This window comes from Grus americana, chromosome 4, assembly GCF_028858705.1.
Source record: "Grus americana isolate bGruAme1 chromosome 4, bGruAme1.mat, whole genome shotgun sequence".
Lineage (NCBI taxonomy): Eukaryota > Metazoa > Chordata > Aves > Gruiformes > Gruidae > Grus > Grus americana.
This window is the reverse complement of record NC_072855.1, coordinates 42,936,299-42,956,703: the sequence shown is the minus strand read 5'-3', so window position 1 is coordinate 42,956,703 and position 20,405 is coordinate 42,936,299. Positions and strand designations below refer to the sequence as shown.

The 20,405-nt window shown below is 35.0% G+C and overlaps 1 protein-coding gene across 2 annotated transcripts in view; it reads right to left on the bottom strand.

Moving 5' to 3' along the window:
• Positions 1–1,434: 1,434 nt before the first annotated feature.
• The window catches only part of SPOCK3 (SPARC (osteonectin), cwcv and kazal like domains proteoglycan 3), a 212,811-nt gene continuing 193,840 nt past the window's right edge, over positions 1,435–20,405 (bottom strand). For both annotated transcript variants that reach the window (XM_054825448.1, XM_054825449.1), the window contains 4 exons: positions 12,336–12,557; positions 5,532–5,594; positions 4,096–4,233; positions 1,435–3,171 (listed from right to left, as the gene is read on the bottom strand). In XM_054825448.1, coding sequence (XP_054681423.1) covers positions 2,996–3,171; positions 4,096–4,233; positions 5,532–5,594; positions 12,336–12,557 — 599 coding nt within the window. In that variant the 3' untranslated portion in view covers positions 1,435–2,995. The remainder of the gene's footprint in view (positions 3,172–4,095; positions 4,234–5,531; positions 5,595–12,335; positions 12,558–20,405) is intronic.

The following is a 20,405-nucleotide window of genomic DNA, read 5'->3' as shown; positions in this document are numbered from 1 at the left end:
TTTCATTGAACTCGATATTCCTTTTCAATGAATCTGAGAATTATAATTCCACGCATTCTCAGGAGAGAACAAGGATTAATCAATGTGTCTGACAATCTCCAAATTTGTATCAGTATCTTTGCATATTTTTAAGTACATATATATGTGCACAATTATAAGATCAAGAAAAAAACAACAACAGATAGTGACACTGTAAAAATAAGGAAGTTTTAAAATCAATGGGCTCCCTACTGCTTTTCTGCCTGACTGTACCTAGGAGGACATACCTCTGTGTAAATTTCTGGGTATGATGGAAAGAAGGAAAAAGCTTCTGAATGGTTTATTTAGTGACTTTATATTATCAGCCTTTGCCTTTATTTGTTCTACCTGCTCCTGATTTCATGCATTTCTTTAATGCTGCAGTGAAGTAGTTTCCAGTTAATTTGGTATAATGAAAGCAAATCAACACCATAATATTAATCCATAGACAAATTTACCTATTTTTTTTAAAAAGGAAGGATGTTCTCAAAGGAAGTCTCACACTATCTCTCTCTTCTCTGCTTTCTCCTCCTGAATAAGAAATAATTCAAGTGTTTGTTGTTGCTGTTTCGGTTTTGGACCACAAAAATTCTTCAAAATGACCGTGAATCTGTATTGTTCTTTAGTAAATTTAGCTATCTTGACTTACTTCTGACTTTATGATGGATAGCTTTGATACTCAGGGACTAAAATCCATGCATGTTCCCTCTTCTTCCAGTTCAGTGGGGAGTTTTCAGGGAAGAAAGAATATACTTTTTTCGTGTTCTTCTGCATGACAGTTCATTTTAGAATGGTCTTCATACTGTAGTCCCATTAGGCTAAATACATTATGAATTCTCTTTCCATACTTTAATTCTCCTAATATCACAAGTTTTAATGAAATCTATTTTTAGTTTGTCATCTACTGACCATTTGTCACATCAGAAAAAGACGACACAACAGTACTCGCTACATCAGCCAATAATGACAACATTTTTTCTTTAGCTTCTTTATTTAAAATCAATTTATATATCAGTCAATTTCAGACATAAGAAACTGTTCTCTGATAAAATCCCACTATATTGGAATGGTAAACTCTTAACTACTTTTATTTAAGAAAATAATACAACTATGCCCCACAAATTATGACAGAGTTTGAAAAGAAATATCTCTTTCTTTACTATGTAATGAAGACAATGCCATAAAAGTACATAACAAAGCTATAGAAAATTCAGGAAAAAATACAGAAAAATAAAAGCTCCCTATGGGTTTTGCCTTAGTGAATTTTTTTTTACTGGAAATAAAACATTAATAAATGGCTTTATACAAATAAATACATATTTTAATAGGCGAAATGTATCTGCAACGTGAATTCTTCCTGTTTTAAAATTTCAAACTATGCAAGAAGTCAAAATGATGGGCTATACTGGCCAAAGGTTGGTTACAAGAGTCTTTATTTTGCAAACTATACAGAAACAGTAAAAAAGAAAATGCATTATACTTTTTGATATTACATAGGATAAACATTAAATTTAGTTTTTAATGTGTAGAAATTAATTCAAATAAGAAACTGATTTTCCTTTTAATTAACGATGGGAAACCAGTGATCCAATTTTGAAATTATACAACCTGTAATATTACATCATACAGGTCACATCATTTTTGTTGTGGGCAGAAAGCAATAGATATGATATGAACGAAGATGGTGGAGTCCCAAAATGTCTACACAATTAATTAACATGCTAACATAAATACAGTGATTAAAGTAATTTTCTCTACAGTCAGATCTTAAGTGCTACTCTACACAATAATTATAATCTAGTCCACATGGTAATTACATAACAATAGGAAAAAAATTAAAATAACCCATTTTCTTCATTCCAGCAGCAGTACCTATACTGGCATTAATTTGGTAATAGGGTGTGCTTAGCTATTGCCTAACATCCTATACTGGTATGCATGCTAAAACCTCTCTATTTCTATTTTGCAAGGCACCTTTACAATACGTTCTCTAAGTTTCTGCACTAATAACAGAAAACAACATGAATTAAGATAAAGATGCAAAACTATTTCCTGAATTAAGAAAATAAAAAGTATCATTATACATTTATTAAAAACTACCTCGGGGCAAGTGCCAATACTCTGAAATACAGTAATGTATAAAGGTAATATAATTTTAAGCAAATTTTTCCCCATGTAAAATATTTTACGCTAATCTGATTAGAGAGAAATACAGAGGAAACAACAAAGAGTGAAGCAATGTTTGAGTAAATAATGATAAAGTCTATACGACCTTGACATGAAAGAAAAAAATTAAGGAAGGACGAGAAAACTTTTAGAATTACAGAATTGGTGCTTGTCCATGCTACTGCTTTTGAAAAATCCTTTCAATAACCTAGCCATTTCCTAATAAAAAAAACATAACTACAAATGCAAACACATAGGAGGACTTTGCTTTATTTTTCCCCTCCTGATAATTTTTCTCCGTACCTTTGGTTAATTAAAGGCTGGTGAGATGCTACTCACGCACCAATGGTTTTCTACTGTAATACACTTTTGATTTATTAAATGGACAATTTGCAAAGCCCGCAGGGCCTAAAACACTGACAGAACTAAAGTTAAGTTACAGTATGTGTTCTGAAGAGGACATGCACAGTTCCAAGTAAGGGCAAACATCTTTTCAACGGAGTTTTAAAGAGACTGGTTGTCTTTATATTGTGTTTTGCACATTTATATTTTCAGTAGCACATAACATTTCTTCAGGCTAGACTTCCAATATGTTTTCTTCAGCGCAAAGGCATTTAAAAACTCAAAAGCACGTAATATAATTATTCTTATTTAAACAAAAAAGTCTATGACTCCAGCTGCAATGTTTGAAATAATCATACAAAATATACATGTTTATTAGAATCCTTTTGATCTTGGAGAGCAAAGGGATTTTATGAAATGTCATCTCGTGAATTTTAGAAAGGTACAATTGATGGACCCCCTAATATAATCAAATATATCCATCATGATCATCGTCATCATCAACATCATCATCTCCTTCATCTTCATCATCATCATCTTCAATTTCGTCTTCATCATTCATTATTTCATCTTCGTCATCTTCATCATCTGTCCATTCATGGAAATCGCCAGAGGCAAAATCACCTGAAGTCTCTAAATCAATAGCTAAAAAGGTATGATAGTTACAGAACAGGCATAAAAGATACACAAATTCTTTTGTCTTAAAAGAAAACCACTTCGATAGGGATGAATTTCTCAATGTTAACAAAAGGAGACAAATTTTATGGATTTGTAGAACTATAATGAGTGTCAGGAACAACTGAAAGAGATTTAAGTCCAACTTCCAGATGACAGTAAGGACTACCGATAATATACACTGTCTATTGTTCAATTCTTACATATTATCTTGAACTATCTGGAACTGTCCATTTACCTAGACAGGATCCTGGATTAGATGGACAATTGGCCTGAGCTTGTATGTCAAATATGGTCTTAATTTTACCCTTTGTTTCAGGCTATGTTCTTTTGTTGCAAAAGAAGTTGAAAGGAGTAACGTGAGACTTTAACAAAAAAGAAAAAAAAAGGAAAATATTTTATTGCCATTTTTTATATCTAGGACATCAAATAAAGGTGACATGGGAATTACTGGAAGAAGTTGCATAGAGCTGCAGGGAGGGGAAAAATAAGGGAAGATTTAGTGTGCTAGGAACTTTTGGCAATTCCCTCAAACATAAAGTGGAAAAAAAACCTTGTCAAATTGAATTCACTAGCATGCTGATTACCCAAAGGGGCTTCATCAAGCATTTTGGGGCTTGTCTAATGCTGCTCTAGATAATTACTTTTCCCTAGGTTTAAATACAATATGCCAAGCACATACATGAGGTCTATTAATAGCTGACACAGTGACAGGAGTTGCAAAAAAATAATGAAGTAATAACAATAACAAATTATAATTTGTTATTTTTTGTTTCAATATCCATGTAGTTGGGTTCCACACCTGTTCTTACTGAAGAAATTTAATCTAATCTGGTTGGTAATCAAAGGCAATAATAGCTCTAAATCAAAGGACACAAAGGGTTCTTAACTTACCGCATTCTGCCACACCGTTTGTTCTGGATCCTGTTACCTCATTACCGTATCTGTCAACACACCAGCACTGCCCTACGCTTCCATGACACTGACTTGGTTTGTAATACCCATCTTCATCACATAAGGGGATGTACTGCCCTGTGATACATAAATATTGAATAAGAATGTTAAAACCCACCTCTTAGCCATTATAACAATTATAGCAGAAGGTAACTACCTTTTGCTGTTTCCTCATCCCAGACTCTACACTGACTGGTGTACTACTACTAAATTCAGTTAAGCAGAAAGTGACTGAATTTATCGAATGTGAGATGGAAAATAACACGTATCAGTCTTGGACAGATTTCAAGAAATAAAGTGACCAGTCTTCCTTTAAAATTTTCATTGATCCTGTGATACATATTCCTTACTCCCTGAATGTCTCAGTCAAGATCTTCATTGTATTCTGGGGAAAAGGCTCAAATGTAGCACCCAACCCTGAATGGGATGTTCTATAATCTGTGGAGTACAAACAAGTCTGAATAATAAGGGCCAGGCTTCCTGGACTAACAAATTATCTCCTACAAGGGTTACGAGCTGTTTGTATTTACTGGACTAACAAACTATCTGCTACGAGGCTTAGGAGCTATTTTTATTTAATATGTATTTTACAATCCATTTAGTTACCCACTAATATTTAATTACCCCACCACAGAAGACAAATGCAGTGTAATTTTATCAACAACAAATTTAAGAAAAGAATGTGAAATTTGCATTTATATGCAAAATCCCTAGCAAATTAGGCTCTAAGCCAAGAAGGTTCCCCACCAAGAGTACAAGAGACACAAACAGGGATTTATTTTGTGAGGCAGTGACTTCACTAAGGCTGAATAATTCACTGTTTTTCATTTGGAACAAACAGAGACTTTTTGAAAGAAACATAAAAAGTAGATAAAACACAATGAACAAAACATTCATATGAAAGCATTTCAAAGTGTATAGTTGTTGCTAGAAACCATCCTGAGCAGAAATAGAGTTTTGACTACTTTGGGCCAAGCCTTTTATTGCAGCTTTTATACAGTGGCTAACAGTAAAATGAAGATTTTACATTTCAGTGATATTGATACAGTATAAACTGATTCACAACAAAGATTTCAATTACTTCAAGAACATTACAGGTAAAGGATCAGCAGAGATACTAATTTAGGAGTGCTTTAGACTGTCCCCTCTATAACTGTAAAAACGTACATTCTATTAGGGTAATAAAACAGATGTAATATCTTTTGCTAGGTAAGGTAATAAAACTAAGTTTAATAGCTTTCAAAAACTTCATAAATTTTGTTGCTGGAATTTACTGTGGTCTATCTTTGTTGGATTAATATTGATTTTATGTTGCTGTTTCACTAGAGTTATTTATGTAAGCAATAAAACCTTCAAAAGAATGATCTATGGCTCACCTAGGAGCTTCTTTCCTCCTTGCTGCTTCTGAATGTTGCTGAGTTCTGTCTGGCAAGGTGGGTCTAAAATGACATAAAAAATGTTAAACAGATTACACTGTATCTAGGAAAGAAAGCATATGACTAGGTTTTCACAGTTTGCTATGTTCTAAGGTCACTCTAACTACTGATCTTAAGAAAAACAGGCATCCTGCATTAGTAGGCATGTTCTAAGCTCTGAAATAAAAGAATTACTGCACCTTACTACAGCTCTAGAATTATGAATTAGAGCACGACCATGGATTTGTGCAGAAGGTCACTACCAGTTAACGTAGCTGAAAGCGAGCATCTAGTCACTAGGCTGGAGGATCGAGGAATGCTAGACCAAAATAGTAACTCTATCACACCCTAATTTCATCAGTCGATAGAAACCAGAGTGTGACTGTGAAGCTTGCCTCATGCGTTGGTTAGAAACAGGATGGCTCTTTTAATTCTCTCCCTTTTGTCCTTGTTAGAAGTCACGTTCAAGTTTTGTACTTCACATACTACACTAAGAAAATAAGAATTTTCTCCACTGAAGTCTGCAAGATTGTGATTCTAGTGCAACAATTTACAACTGAATTTCATGGGTAAAAGCCCCATGTTCAGCAAACTAAGTTAAAAACAGTGGCCAAACTTTAGATGGCTCTAAGAGGCAGAATAGGTATTAAAATTCAGTTTTCCATTCTTCAGTTATGGCTTACTCCAGTTCTAAATCATTTAATTTTCTACTGTTTATAAAAGCAATTCACAGTATGCCCCATGAACAGGAAGGAAATAAGACATGAATGTGTGTATGTTACTGTGGAATAAGTGAAGGAATCAAAGACAGCAAAGTACTAATCTCTGCACACTGATATTGCGCACATCAGACCACTAGCACAAAGGCATTTCTCATTCTGAATCAGCAGTGGTATTACTGAGTTTACTCACACATGTCCTTAGCTTATACTGTTCCCAGACAATATTCTGATAACATCTCACTGATATCTCATATTCTATGAATATTATATGCATTTTCCATTTTAGCAGACTCTGATTATTTAGAATATATCTTTGCCATGCAATTAACTCAAGGCTCCCTTCTGAAATATAGTGAAACTACTTTTCTTCTATGCAAACAGAAAAAAAACATAAAAATCTTCTGAGCTAGTTTAAAGATGAGTAAGACTGGCCTAGCTTATTGACGAAGCACACACTTAGAGCAGAACCCAGTCACTGTATAGGGCAATGGGTAGGCAAAAATCACTTAAGAGGTGACAGTCCACAGCAGCCTCTCCTGAATTCCTCCTAAAGGAAAACCTTTAGCCAGCTGAGAGCAGCACCGGATGCACAAAGGAGTGCAGGAACGTCAGGAATACATTATAATACATGAGGTGCCTTTCTTGTGGAAATGCTCAAACTCTGGTGATAAATGCCTAGATGAACTGGGGTTCGAAAATATATTTCTGGTGAACACAGAGCCTCTTGGCTGGCATAACCTAGATATACCAATAGGCCTCTGGTATTTTTCTTGAGCTCTAATCTAACAGAGAAACTGGAAGACAATAACCACCCCTTAATGACAGCAGGCCATTAATTTCTTTTGGCTTTACATTTTAAATTCTATTTACATATCCCATACATTTAAAGAAATTTTTAAGTGTTTAGGGTGGCCTCGACTCTGGTGGGCCAGGTTTTCATACAAAATCTATAATGATTCTTTTTAGAGTGAAGACCTTAAAAGTAGGCTCTACTTTTAAAATACTGTTCACAGGAGTCTGAGTGTCAGAACAAATTTTCAAAAGATGTCTTTCCAGACTGGAACTCGACATCATTGGGTGGGTATTGGGTTTTAGGTATTTAGTTTTTGAGTATTTGCTGAGGCTATATAAAGTTTTCCATTTCTTGTAAGAAATGTTTTGATGATGATCATGCTCACTATCTATTATGAGATGTTCATTACCTTTCAAAACTAAGGTTTCTGTCTTTCCTGTTATTTAAAGAGTTAATTGCACAGCATTCTGAGGATCAAGTATTTCTTAAACCAAAGGTATTTCCAAGTAATAGTAATCTAAAAAATACTATTTATGCACACAAGTACCATAGGCTAGAAGGATCTAGGATTGTGCTGGACTTGACAGTGTTAGGTTAAAGGTTGGACTTGATAATCTTAAAAGTCCTTTCCAACCTAAATGATTTTATTCTATTCTGTCTTTCAAAGAAGATGAGAAATATGCTGAAGGAGAAGAACTAGTGAAATAGCAAAAATACATCTATCTTGTTCTATGGAAAAAAACATCCTAAATTAGAAACACAGAGTTGCACACATGAACAGTAACATGTGGAAATGTAAAACTGATGGACTATGCCTAAAGAAAAAAAAATCTTCATTTACAGCTATAGATCTTTGGTGGTACAATTACAAAAAGGAATATCACTAACCAAAAGGTAACAAGGCAATATGAGAAAGTTACTTACCCAAAACTTTCTTCTTCTCAGAAGCTAGGTCTTCAAGATTCACACTTAAGCTTTGCTTCTCAGGATAAAAGCAGCAAAACCTCTTAACAATACTAAATCACTCTGGTGTTTAAAACTGTCAAAGAGAATGGCAGGCTAGAAGTTCAACCAGTTCCTTCTGGTCCACAGTATATCCTTTTTCCTCTCTCCCCAAATCATAGTGCTTCCCTCCTTATTTTCCAGTTAGTTCCTGAGTTTGGAAAAGCCTTCTTTTAAATTTCTGAACTTATTTCAATTAAAAAAAAAAGCAGTGTCACTGGACAACTTTTGGGAGTCTTGAGCCAAGGAGAAAAAATTCCTTTACAAGAATAAGTGTGGTGGCTTCCTTTGAAATAGAAATTAATCTGACATCAGTCTTTCTGATAATATGAATACAAGTAAGAGACCTAATCATCTTCATCCTTAATCTACTTCCACAGAGGTGGCAGGAATTGTCTTTCTGACAATACAACTGCATTGCTGTGAGTGATTCATGAACCACTTAGCAGCAGCCATCCACAGTTCTTCAGTGCTCAAAGTACTGATGTAGACAAGAGTATCCCATGTTATTAATACTGGCCCTTGAGACATCAATATTAAGTTGAGTCAAGAGGTGCTGCAAGGCCAGTACGATTAAGCTTTGCTTCACCAAAAAAAAGGCACATTAACAGAGCAATGGCAGTAAAACTGGTAGATTTGACAAAGAATCTCTAGAATTTTTAAGAGATTCAGGAAGCTGTCTCCTACACAGTGAGCCTCCAGCTTTCACAGATTCTCCATCACATTCAATTACAAAACAGTGGTTTTTCCATCTATCAAGTAGATAATATTTGACAGAGACCCTAGCTTCTGGCATACGGTCCACTGCAGATTAGGCTGTCCTGTTGTGCCTTGCCTGTGCTTGGGATCAAGTATTATAATTGTTCTTGGACAATTGAAGCTTGAACTTTAGGGATTTGAAGCATCAATACCGCACTTCAAGAAATCTTTCTGGGGACCTCAATTCTGTGTTAAGGCACATTACATCTTCCTTCAGAACCACTTATAAACATATTTGAAGTCCTGCAATTTGAAAAGACTGATGTAACAAATACGAATCACGATAATTATCATTATTCTGTAAGATGAACTAGTTTTAAAGTCATAAAGATGTCTTCTAGCCTTGACAGACAGAAAAGTCTGTAAGAAAAAGGCATCTAGAGAAGTGCTGGACTAATAGATCCATGCAGATGCCTGCAGCAAAGAAATACTTAGGTGCCAAGCATTAATATTCCCAGCAAAATTGGGTACTCTCCTAGTCTGAAGCAGTGATGCAACAAAACCAAGGCTGTAATAATGATGAAGTAACGGCACAATACAAAAAAGCCAACACTGCAAGTGCCTCACCATTTAGATATGCACCACAGTTTCAAGCTAGTGTCAAACAACCAGGAAAATAAGTTCTGAAGATGGGCACAGAAGCACTTGCATGAATTCTAAGTTGAAACTAGAGGGCAATAGCAACCAAAGCGTACAGGAAAACTTGCAGAGAGCACTGGCGAAGTGCAGATTTTGAAGTATTGCAGAAATGCATTATAGTGTCTTGGATGTATCTTGGAAATATTAACTACACTTAAAGCAGAATAAGGCCCAGATAAAAATGCAATAAGCATTACTGAGCCAGACGTAAATGTTTAAGCATTAGTCAAGGTGGGACAGCTACTACATGAAAGACCGTATTTCTGAGCAAGAAAGATCTGACTTAAGTGTTCATAAGAACTTTCTTATATTGACTAGAAGTTGTGAGTAATGTGCAGTAATGGGTCTAGCGTACTGTAATGCATCATGACAGATCTTAAGCAGAAAAAAAGATTGCAGATGAGTTGCAAGTACTTGTCTGATCCTGACAGTCTTGAACTGTGAAGCTAAGAGGGCTTCTCAGATAGTGACTCAAGCAAATACTATGTGTTTTTAAAAAGCACAATGGAATTTCTATCCCAATATGATGCATATTGTTGATGAAATTTCATATTCACTTTGAACACAGTTATTCAACAGTTGTGCTGTAAAACTGTAGCTCTGCCCAGAAAGCACCTACTAAGGTCCATGAATAGAGCGAGCTGTCTACATGGCATGAAGCATTCTGTTAATATCAACTTATTTTAACAAACATCAGAAAGAAGCCACTGAATTTCACTATCTAGCCATCTCTTTGCTATTGATAGCAAAGGTCTAGTTAAAGCTCTTATTTAGATTGCTCAATCAAGTAAAACATAACCAAACATGAACATATTACAAGGTTTAGCGTAACACTGCAAATGATGAATAAAGAATGCAACAGGTCACTAATACACTAGGGAGTTGGCACTCAGATAGTTGTGCAAGAGCTAATACTAAGATGTAAAAAAGATGACTATAAGCTTTTCTTTCTCCTTACACCTTCAAAAAAGGAGAATACAGATTTTGTCGACAGTGTTAATCTGGAGGCATGGAGTGCATGTTTAATGTGCAAGGATTGCCAAAACTGAGATTTCACCTCATTTAAAATGTTGAGGTTATATATTTTTACTATATGCTTAAACACACTGTGGTATCAAAAGCTATCTAATCCGTTTTAAATCAGCACCTTATCACACACCACGGTCAAGATGGTGAGGACACTGGTAAAAAGGGAAGAAAAGCTTGATAATGTTGGAGAATCGGTGTCACTGAAAGCTGGATCAGATCTACTGAAGCAGATTTTTAGCTTTGGGCTACCACTGATATAATTCAGCAGTGTTTAGATCAGTCTTTACGATACCATCCTTGGGTTCTAGTGGTACACTGAGCAAATATTTTAGACAAACAGTATTTATAGGCTATAGAATGCAAAACTGCTTGAAACTAATCTGTTCAAGCGCTTTCTTAATGCCCTCTTTGTGCTGTACCCACACTGTATGAAATTGGTAGAAGAGTCAATTGGTAGAAGAACCTTGGACCACACTAGGCCACATGTTAGGTGCTGTACTTTCTCTGACAACTGAAAAGAATTATGCTGCCCTCCAAAGCATACGGGTGTTTATATATTAAGCTGAAATGACTGTGCTGGTGGGTTTTTTTATTTTAAAGGCAACCAAACAAAATGTGTTATGTTCCTTACTTTAAGTTACTTCTGAGATGGGTTATTTTTCATTTACTAATTTTGTTAGCAGTACATACATGCTTATAAAAATAAAAGCTAAAATATTGTTCTACTATAAAACAATGTGTTTTGAAAGATTAAGTGTTACTTTTTAACTACAAAGTTACCGAAGAAAAGTCATCTGCTATTTAGTATGTATCTACAGAAGTACAGCTTTATTTTTGTTCAGATTTACAACTGGCATATGTGGCATTATAAAAACCTTTATTTCCACAGTAATCAGAGTCAAACCATAGATGCTGAGTGCTAATGGGAACTTATCAAGAGAGTTTTAAGGGCACAAGTGAGATTTAAAAACTGTTATTAAAATTTTCAAAACAGCTGAACTGACTTTGCAAACTTTCCACCAAATAAGTCTTATCTCCTCTACTGGCCGTAGAAATTTGGACCCTGGTTGCTATTTATCCCTTTGAAAATCTCCCTCATGTTAGTAAGAAAAATGAAGGGACAATTCTGTCCAGTTTCGGTCAATATTGAATGAGTAAATTCTTTGATTCATTACAACTAGTTTGATTACATAATTTATGTGATGTCTCACCTAGATTAAAGTTGTTATGTGATCCCCAGGAAAATAATGCTTATAGGTTGTTTTTATTTGTTTAACCAAATCACATCAGGACATTAACAAGAGATTCATCTAGGCAGTAAAAATCAATTGGTTTTAGGTCCAAATGACTGGAAATAACTTTATCCATAATGTTCATTCAGTTATTTTAATAGGCTCACAAAATAGAACATTAAGATGCCCTACTTTAGCAATAAAAAAGTTTATTTTATAATGTAGGCAAATTAAATTGGGAAAGAAATAATTTAAGTAATTTTGTTCTTTATTTTGGTCTCTTTCCTCTACATACTTACTGGAAGTTGGCATGAGTAACAATATTGCTGTAAAAGCATTAGCTGTTGTTTTGCTCTTTATTTAGAATCCTTGAATTTCTAGCAAGCCTTTCCATTTAGCTGGGATTGTTTCATTCCCCCCCCACCCCCCTCATTTTAGGTATTCACAATAGGTCAAAAACCTCAACACAAATTCATGGTACAGCATTTAAGAGCTTGTAGTTCACTGTAATCTTCTTAACATGTTAAAAAAGATAAAGCACTACAAAAAGATCAGTCATATACATATGCAGGTTGTTCTCATCTTTTACCTTGCTGTCTTTGGAAGCAGTAGCACCACTCATTGTTAGATATCAAACTGTCCTTGTATGTGTCACAAGAATTGAAGAACGCCCTGGTGCATGGCTCATTCTTGTCAAGGTAAATGCTTCCAAGTTCTGACTGGTCCAACAACAAGTCATAGTTCGTATCAAGCCTGTTAAACATCCAGCCAAGGGAGTCTTTGCAAATTGGCAAAATGCTGGTATCAAATCCTAAGAGGCAAAAAAAAAATAAAAATTAAAAAATCACATAGCAGGAAAGATACAACAGCTGCTGAGCTCAGCCACCACAAAAGAATACTGCATCATGGAAATTGCTCCAGTGGTACATACATACAGTACATAAACACTGTATGCTATTGAAATCCTATGTATAAATTGAAAGTCAGCTTCATTTTAAAAAATCATTAAATGAACCTGCTAAAAAAATTAATCCCACCATCAGTCTCAAACCATTTAGAAATATGAGTTTTCTTGTCAAACATCATACATATAGCATACACATTATGTACAGTAATAAATGATGTACAGTGATTTCCTGGAAAATAGTTCTGTTGAGGAATTTTAGAGATATTATAAATCAGGAGAGTGAAGCTTAAGTGGTTTGCATTGTTTACAGAACTAAGAGGAGACCTTTTTTTTCTTCCTATAACATATACTCAATTCAATGAAAAAGGAACACAATACTCAGCCTAGCAACACCTTGAAAGTTATGTTATTTTATCTTTACCTGATGTACTTCACATCTTGGAGTAGGCCATGGAAAAAATGACTGCTAAGAGCAGCCAACTGCCAGTTTCAGACCTACTAATACGTCTTGCATCTTCCTAAATTGTTGCTTGGAAAAAGGGCCATCGGGAACAGGCAGAGTTAATTATTCCTGCAGCCAGAGCTTAGACCTCATGTTTGCTTTTCCTGTACCAACTGTAAAGTACATGCAGACTTGCATATGGATGAGAAATTCAGAAACCGTCAGGCCTCTTGCCTACGTAGATGATGTGAGCTGCATTTGGTACACACACACGTTTTTCCCTGTTCATGTGCTACGGGTTGTACCACAGGCTTATGGTGCATGTGGCCAGGCAGTTGAGCATACATCCTAATACAGAATGAGATTTAGTGCTACTGAATACTATTCTTCTAAAAACTCTTAAGCTAAAACTGAGCACTGAAAAAATGAGATTGGTGAATATGGCTATAAAAAAGTTGACATGAGAGCACACAGGAATTCCCAGTTTCTACTGCTGTTAAAATCGAGCCTGCCTGCCCTAGTTGTTGTTCTGAAAACAATAAAGAAATCTGAAAAGTGTTTCTATACTGCTAAAACAGATCAACTTGGATAACTCAGTAATCAGATTTAGAAATCAGTAGATTTTCCTTTAGATATATATGTATGTGGAAATGTCCATGCTATGGTAGAACGATCATTTCAGAAAGGAAAAGAAGAAAGCTGATAGCACCAAAATGCCCCTGTAGAAGCCAGACAACCACATAAAATCCCCTTCCCCAGAAATCCTTAATTAACTATGACTTTTTATCAGAGAAGTCTCACTACTTCTTCCTCCCTGTTGTTCTATCACATTCATTATTATTTCTGCTTGACAGAAAGAAAAGAAAAAAGCAAATCATTTGATATTTATAATACTTTTGAGGTGTTTAACACAATTTAAAAACATAGCCAGGTATTCAATCAACAGACTCTGTCTTCCTTCCTCTCCAGCCCCTGATAAAACATCAAGACAAAAAGCTTTATTTTTTTTGTGGATTAGGAAGAGCAGAGACAGACAGGACTCAATTGAATGAATAAGTATATATAGTAGATGTGTTATTCAACTTTATCTGTAAAAGACATCAAAATTATTTAGCAGGTGTTTCCCATTTGAAAAATTCTAGAAGGTTCCTCCACCTTAAAACATTTTGTCTAAGGATGAATGTTCAGTATAACATTATTTACCTCTAAGGCTCTGTTCCTGAAGGCCACTCAACACTTCCCAGATACTTCTCTTTCCTCTGCTAGTTCTGCTTTTAGCTAGAGACCCTTCTCAAGACCTTGGGCTCAGAAAGGCGTCCATGTGAAAGATACTGTTTCCTATCCTGCCTTTTGTGTACCTGCATGAAGGGAGGAATTATTCTTGTGCTCACACAATTTTTCTGAATTTGGCATTCTGGCCAGCTCACCAAACTGTAAGACAAGTTGTAGAAAAAGAGCAACCATGAGGACACAGATTTTAACGAGTAAGATGCCAGCCAGAGGGGAATATAAGATAAAAGCCGGTTTAAAGGTGTATTCAGGGATGGGTCTTGTGGGCCAAAGTAGATAATTGTAGATAACACACTTGCATGTGGATTTTAAGCATAAGTTTATTGAAAGAGGCGTCACTTTCAAGCTTGGGAAGAAGTATTTTTAAATTAGCATTTGTGGTCCATGCTGTAAAAGCTCACACCATTAAGTACCTTTTGTTTTAGGACACTAGAAGCTAGTGTTATATATTTAATAAACTCTACAAAGGAAAAGTGGAAAACCCCCAAACACCTGCTTATTTTATTTCTCTCAGTTAGTTTCAAATTTTACTCTAAAAGAAATAAATTTATCTGAAGAATAGTGAAAGTCCACTAAACATTTCAAAGGTTTTATGCATCACTAAATTAAGGTTGGAATGATATATATCTGCAGAAGATTTTATCCCTTTTTTTCTTCTTGATTCCCTCAACTAGCATTAGCCTGTGAATTAAGTTCATCCTCTATTCCCATTCCTCAATTTTTTCTCGCTTCTATGTAGATTCTAGATTTTTAAAAAGTATGTCTAACAGTGATGCCCCACTCAATTTTTATCTATTACATTTGTCATAGTTAAGGACAGAGCTTGAAATTAAAACATTTGCATTGGAGTCAGCAATATCATTAAAAACCACATGATTTTATTAAAAACCACTGATATCAACAGGAAAACACCAGAAAAATGTCATTATGGTCTAATATTTTCTATAAATCCAGTTAAAGTTCAATACAACTACAGTTTAATATTTAAATACAGAGTTTGAAGTCTGGTATTTATGATATACACTTCTTAGTAAACAAGAATATATTATAACTGGCACATCAGAATCCATAAACCTACTTCAAACAATAACATTTCATATAAGAAACTTCATTTCCAAGCCTGAAAAATAAAGCTTACATATATTAAATCTGTCATAACCTACCTATTAAAATAGCATCATATACTGGAGAAAAAGCACTGTTGGTCATGGGATCTAGCTTTCTACTAAATAACTGTTTGATGCAATAATTTCAAAAACTGATCAAGCATTATCTTGAAAGTAGTTTACGTTACTTTTTTTCAGAGTTTGCTTCTGGAGTAGTTTGTGTTTTTATTTACAGTCCAGGTATATTTGTTGTTGGTTTTACTATTTTTTTAGTTCCTTCTCTTCTCTGGTATTTACAGTTTTAGTGTTTTAAATAGAAAAACCAAGAAGGGATGTGACTTTTTTATTTTATTCGGCTTGTTTTACCAAGCCAAACTCTTTCACAACCATCAGTATAGTGTAGAAACATCTCAAATCTATGTCAAATATTAGTTTAGGTGAAATAAATAAAAATGGCTAAAGTATTTCAGAGGTAAGCCAGGCAAATGTTGACAGAGACAGAAGCAGCTTTGTTTGATCCAAAATGGATCACTCGTCCTCCTGCAGAACTGCTACACCACATAAAGATCATCAGTTCCACCTTCACATCATAACCCTTTAAGAGCTGACTGTGGTAAAGTAAAATTCTTGGTTCAACTTCAAAGAACCTTTAAGGAACTGTCCACACTTAAGATTATCAGAAGTGTTTTCTCTCTGCAATGACCTTCTTCCTCTACTATAATATGGATAAAATAATACAGGCATCACTCTTGAAGGTGATATACTTGAGAGTCAGGAAAGCACTTAAATACATACCTAGAGTTTAACCTCTGCTAACATGGTTTGACACGAGGGGGTCAGGTGATACAGAATTAAGAATCACAAAATCACCAGGTGACCTAGAACTAGGAAATGAATTGCCCAAATCACAGATTACATATATTATCACTTTGAGAGTCAGCCGGAATGCTATTCTTACACTTTTTTCACAGTTTTGACACAAAGTAAAAAGAAAAAAAAATAAAGGGGGAAAGTATAGTTGAAGAATAGTAATTTATTCTTGATAATTAAGTACCAGGACATTATACTGAGAAGAGCAAAAATTGCTGCTCCAACGTCTAAATTATGAAAGATTTTCTCTTTCTCTCCTTTTAACCACTTATTTGAAATCTATTTCCATATACCATAATGAAATGAGCTTTTATGCAGCTATTTCTGAACATTGTCTAGAAAAATGTGAAGTACCAGTTTAAGCTCTTTTCCTCAGCCAAAACAATCCCAAGGGAAACAGTATTGAGAAATATACCCCTCCTCCACAGCTTACATACTAGCATTCAAAACTTTTCCTCAAAAGGAGCCAACAGAAATGCTCCTGTGTTTATGATTATTTCTCAGGGGAGAATTTCAACTCTTAGTAAATATAATCTGCTTTTCAAGGTAAAACTGTTGTTTGCCTACTTATTAAGCTCGTAAGTAATAAATCCTTGTGTACATCGAGGAAGATAGCTTTTGACATTATGTGGAAATCAGAACAGCATACATAGATATGGCTCACATATTGCATTATATAAAAATTGTTTATCTAATATGCCAAGAGAAGTAAACTGCACAATTCTTTCCAATACCTGTACACTGTCCAGTACAATAAAAGACACTGACAAATCATACATGTGAACCAACACACACGCACTCTGCTGGAGTCATGACTGCCATCTAGACCACGGCTTTTACTTGTTCAGCATGCAAGCTGCACAGCAAGAAAGTTTTCTCTTGTGATGGATTTGTCTAATACTTTGGCTATCGGAAAATCTTCAGCTAACAGCATCTTGCAGCTGAGGCCTACCATGCACAAGCTGGGAACAAGTTTTCTTTCCTAATGTAGTTTTATCAGGACAGAACCCGAGCAGGAATGACTAAACAAAAGAGAGGACTAAGCAGACATGAAAGCTTTCTGTCATATTTGCTGTTCATAAAAGGACTGATTAAGGTGAGACTCATTTGGCTCCATACTAGCCCAAGAAGGAGATAGCATTAGACATAATATTCTCTGTCACCTGTCTAAAGTTGTAATATATTCCTCCTCACTATGATTACACAGATAGGAGTGGAGCCTGGGTTAGGGCAAGACACGGGGAAGGTACCAAAGGTTTCGTGATAAACCTAGCACAACTGGCTCTCATATGAAAACAAAAGGTACAAGGGAAATAAATGAAGCACAGCTGCAACATCCCTTAAACACCCGTGAAAGTTTGCATCCTGAAGTCTCTCCTTTTCCGACAACTGTTTGGAGAATTTTATGTGGAGGTGGGGAAAAAAAAAAAAAAAAGATGAATTCTGTTGCTGGAGGCTACCAGTTTGCTAATAGATTGACAGCTCAGATGAAATGCATTCTGTGGGAAACCAGACTGACCGTTTTGTTAATAGGAGTGACTGTTAAGGAAAAGCAGAAGATACTTGAGGAGTGAGAAATAAAATAAAATGCTACAATTAACATCTATATGTGTTTCATTGTGTATAAGGATGTCCTGGTTCTGGCAAGGACAGAACCAGGACAAAGGATAATTCTGTACAAAAGATTGAGTCAAAACAAACTTCAGTCAACAATAGTAATTTAGTTCATTCAAAGTCTTAATTTTAAGTAAAGATGGATTAATTTAAAAGTCCTCCTCAGAATTACTTCTAGGCTGGATTTCTTCTTCTAAACTCTTGCTTTAAAAATGCCTGAGCTTACACTAACCTGACTCATGCAGAAAGTCATTAGAAGAACCTTTTCTTTCTAGGAAACTAGAAGTATGGTTCAGGTTGCCAGCTTGTGCAACTTTGCAGTACAGTTTACAGGACGTTTTCTGAGACAAATCTCAGGGAGTAACCAAATTCTCAGGCACTCTATTTTCAAGACATCAAAAACAATGTTTAAAACTGCAGTTCTTTTTATCTCCTATAACTGTTTGGGAGAGTACTGACAAGAGTAAGCAAAACTGCTACCAGTTCTGTCTGTACACCAGGGTTTCCAAATATGCTTCAGCAATGAAGATCAGGAAAATTCAATTTATCTCTGCATAACGTCAGCTGTGTCTCTTCATCAATAAGGAACTTAGCACAGTCAGAATGAAGTAAATCCTCCAAGCAAAGATCTGAAATTATTACTTTTATTTACACTTTTCTATACAAAATTGGTCTTTTCCTGCTGCAAGTTTGTAAGTGTATTTGGCAATTTTACCGTAATAATATCTCATCATGCTAGACTCTAGACAAGCCAATTATAAGTAATTTTCTTTCAGACTTCTTGTATTTTTCTGTTATTTTCAAAATTATCACTGTATTAGACTCCAAATAATCATATTATTCCCAAGCCATAAGAAGATTCCCTATTACCTTTGGCTTCTGGTCTTTCATCTTCTAACATGACAAGGCACACAAGTATTCTTCAGAAATAGACTGCCTGTTAGCAGAAATATTTGTGGGACTACAGTATTTTTTGTGCTTTGCATTTGATGCATTAGTTCCCTAGAGTTTTATCACACAAAGTTAATACAGAAATTGAATAAATATTTTAAAAGACTTGAAACGGGTACATAAAATCTCACTTAATTTTTCAAGTAGTATGAGGATAAAGTATCCTTTTCCTTTTTGTGTCATCTATTTAGACCATACATGGCATGAGGACAAGATTTAAGTGTTTATATAGCATTTATAGTAATGAAGCTTCTAGATGTATGCAATCTGAATACATCTGGACACAAAAGGGATTTTGGAAATAAAACCCTATTAATTATTTGAAATATTCTAGTTTGCATTAATAATAAGATACAGCTTTGAGGAAAAAAAAAAGTGTCAGTTAAACAAAATTATGTAACTCTCGTAAAAACACAACAGTGTAGGAACCTGACATTTTTAACTTGTTATCAGCAAACTGATGGCTCTAGCAGAACAACTTAAACACTATTTGGTTTTTTTAGAAATAATATTAATGATTGTATGGATAAATGTGGACTATTTGATAGCTGGAACAACCCTGAAAAGCACCAGCAAGGCACTATAAACTTGTACCACATCTACCTTGGTCAGAAGGCCTATGTCCAAGCCTTTTAAAAAATCCCATCCCAAGTGCCACCAGAGAGACTGCAATATGAAAAATCCTAAATGCAAACAGACAACCAGAAAGGATGTCACAAATTGCTTTTTTTAAATGAAGAATGGTTTTTCAGCAAGGAAGGAACTCTATGACAAGAATAAAGGACAGCCTAGGGGAAAGGGTGCCAAAACACATTTTTAACTCCCCAAGGATAATGAGCAGCTCCACGGATCTGCTAGAATAATTAGGACCCTGAAAGGGAAGTTGCATTCAGGTGGCTTTTTGTCATAGCTGCTGTTCTGTACAGATCACTAAGTGTCATGTGCTAAGTACAAGGTCATTATACATGATTAAGAAGTTCTTTGCAAGATTTATTTCTAGGTGTAGCTCTCAGACACCCCCAAAATAGGGGCTGGACTCCCTGGTATACTTAAAAATGAATGTGCCTGATGTCTCGAACCTACTATGACTCTGGAGACTGACTTTGAGGGATTTCATTAAGGATACTACTCATGAGCTTAGCTCTTGAAGAACAGTTTTAAGAATTTCTTAATAGTATTAGAAAGGACATTACTATTTTCAATGCTTATCATTACTTTTGTTTCTTTGTATGTTTATAGGGACATAGTGACCTAATTTCTACTAAACCACAGACGTGTTAATTTCTCATAAGATGCAGTATATTTTTTGCTGCCTGAAAAAAAATAAAAATAAAAATAAAAAAATTTGAAGTTCGGAAATTTACCTACTGGAAAAAAAATATAAATGGATTAATGACAGCAGTTTTTAAACAATTTTTGCATCTCCAAATCCACAAATTAAAGAAAACTACTACTGAACGTTGTCCTGGTTTTGGCTGG